Source organism: Pundamilia nyererei, unplaced genomic scaffold (assembly GCF_000239375.1).
Source record: "Pundamilia nyererei isolate P.nyererei 1_Seehausen unplaced genomic scaffold, PunNye1.0 scaffold00001, whole genome shotgun sequence".
In the NCBI taxonomy this organism is placed as follows: Eukaryota; Metazoa; Chordata; class Actinopteri; order Cichliformes; family Cichlidae; genus Pundamilia; species Pundamilia nyererei.
The window spans coordinates 12,421,522-12,424,208 of record NW_005187402.1 but is presented as its reverse complement, the minus strand read 5'-3'; the positions used below and the strand labels follow the sequence as shown (position 1 = coordinate 12,424,208).

The following is a 2,687-nucleotide window of genomic DNA, read 5'->3' as shown; positions in this document are numbered from 1 at the left end:
GAGTCTGCGTCTACAGCCCTGATCTTTGCCACAAAGTATCCCGCTTCAGCAGAATAGGGGATGCTCTCACTGTTAACGGAGCCATGCTCAGAGTAAGGAGCGAGAATTGTTGGATTATTATCATTTTCATCCAGGATTAAAATGTTAACAGTGACGTTGCTGCTGAGCGGAGGAAGACCAGAGTCTGTGGCCTGAACTTTAAACTGAAAACTTTTTAACTCCTCATAGTTAAAAGACTGCAGACTGATTATGTCTCCAGTCTCTGCGTTAATGTTTACCATTGTAGACACCGGCACTGATTTACTGTTACTCTCTAAAAATGAATATCTCACCTGACTATTCCGGTCAGTGTCCGCATCATGTGCAGTTACCCTTTTAATAATCTCCCCAACTTTACTGTTTTCTTTGACGTAGACATTAACAACCGATTCTGAGAAATTAGGCGAATTGTCGTTTATATCAGAAACGCGAATAGTAATCACAGTTGTGTTCATTAATGGCGGACTCCCTTCATCGGTCGCTGAAACTGTAACGTTGTATTGGGAGGTAATTTCTCTGTCAAGGGCCCCGTCAACGACTAAAGAATAATAGTTTTTGTAGTTGGTTTCTAGTTTAAAGGGAACATCATTTTTTATTTTACATTTCATTTCCCCATTCTTACCTCCATCGCGGTCGAGTACGGATACAAGTGCTATCGCAGTACCTACACCTGCGTCCTCCTTTACGCTGCTGAGGAGTGACGTCACTGTTATCGCCGGAGCGTTGTCATTTACGTCTATTACCTCAACCAGCACCTTACAGTGAGCAGACATCGGTGGCTGGGCCTTATCGTTAGCTTCTGCGCGGATCTCAAACGCTGTATATTCCTCATAATCAACATTAGCTTTGACTGTGATCACCCCCATTACAGGATCAATGTGAAAAATCTCTAATATACGATCCTGCCCTTTACTTCTCAAAGAATACATTATCTCACCGTTTGTTCCCTGATCTGCGTCTGTTGCATTTAGTGTAATCACATTTGTCCCGATTGGTGTATTCTCGAATAAACGAGTTTTGTACAAGGGGGTACTAAACACTGGTGGGTTATCGTTTATATCTAAAACATGTATAATAACTAGTGACGTGCCAGATCTGGATGGAGTCCCTCCATCTGCAGCAATCACTGTGAGATTTATCACAGGCTGCTTCTCTCTGTCCAGCGTTTTCTGTAAGACTAGTTCGGCATAGACGCTTTCTCCGCCTTTGATAGTAGCGAGAGAAAAATATTCATTCGGCGTCAGCTTAAAAGCGTTAACCATATTCTTCCCCACATCTGCATCAATAGGCTCAGACAAAGCGAATTTCATCCCAGGCAGAGTATTCTCTGCTATGTCTATAATCTGAGACCTTTCCGTGAATAACGGGTCGTTGTCGTTGACATCTAGAATATTTATTTCTACGCGATAGAGCTTTAAAGGATTGTTTATCACAGCTTCTACATTGACTGTGCATTTTAGGGTCTTCGCACAGAGCTCCTCTCTGTCTACTCTCTCATTAACATATAGAGCACCGGTTTTTAGATTTACCTCGAAATATTTTCTTTTCGAGCCGCTGACAATCTGAAACATGCGAGATTCCAATTCCTGAAGGCTGAGATTTAAATCCTTAGCGATATTTCCCACAGAAGTCCCCACATCCACTTCCTCAAACACGGAATATGAGAGCTGCACAGATTGCGCTTCCCGACAACACTCCAGCAGCACAAGCACCAGATATGAAACAATAGACATCCTCATTGGTACATGCATAAATCCACAACGTAATTGAAACGCAGATCCCAACAAGGTCACCTTTTCACAATTTCTATAGTTACTATAAATACACTTTCAGATATGCGCTAAACTATAGTGTACACCTACATGTACAAAATAATATATACACCCTCGGTCCTTTCGCACCGTCCTTGCCGTTTTTGTCAAAAAGCCCGGAGAGCCACATCCTCTTGTACAACTGGGAGGAGCACGAAACTACGACACAGAAATCTCAGTGTCACAGTCTGCGGCGCCACCACGTGGAAATCTGCCACAACTGTCACAATATCTCTTTCATAAATAATCAACGGATGTTTGTGAGCGATTCTTAGTATTTCACCTTCTTTTTTACTGTTGGTAAAATGCATCTGAAATGTTACTAAATTAATTTAATACTATATGTAAATTAAATTCACAAGTTGATTGATTTCGTCTGATAATGAACAGAAGAAAAACACATATACACACCATCGAATCCACACTGTGTATGTAAAAAACGAAAATAAAACAGAAAATATAAAATGTTCTCCAAATTGTACTTAATATACTGGTTAATTTCTGTAATGAAATAACACAACTGGAAATGTTAAATACCGCTTTAACGGGTTCAGCCTGGGTCCTTGTAAGTGTCTCCGTGAAGTACAGGTGCAATTTTTTTATGCTACGGTTGACCTAAAAGGTTCAGAAAAGAAAGTTTACCCTTACCTTCTCTTTGTTAGGTAAAGTCTGAGTCTTGGTAAAAGTGTCTCCTCCGTTAATACTGATCAGTTCTCCATCTACAGGTGGAAACGGGGCGGGGAAAACCACCACGTCACTCTTGAGCGTGTCTGAGCTGAAACACACGTCATACTGCTGAGTAGCTTTAGAGTAAGACCAGCTCCCGTCAGGGTGGGT

General features: G+C 41.4%; 1 protein-coding gene across 1 annotated transcript in view; it reads right to left on the bottom strand.

Moving 5' to 3' along the window:
• LOC102208724 (protocadherin-10-like) overlaps window positions 1-2,687 on the bottom strand; it is a 7,751-nt gene that overhangs the window by 516 nt on the left and 4,548 nt on the right. The window contains exons 3-6 of the mRNA XM_005719920.2: window positions 2,499-2,625; window positions 1,941-1,992; window positions 662-889; window positions 333-430 (exon numbers count right to left, since the gene is read on the bottom strand). Coding sequence (XP_005719977.2) covers window positions 333-430; window positions 662-889; window positions 1,941-1,992; window positions 2,499-2,625 — 505 coding nt within the window. The remainder of the gene's footprint in view (window positions 1-332; window positions 431-661; window positions 890-1,940; window positions 1,993-2,498; window positions 2,626-2,687) is intronic.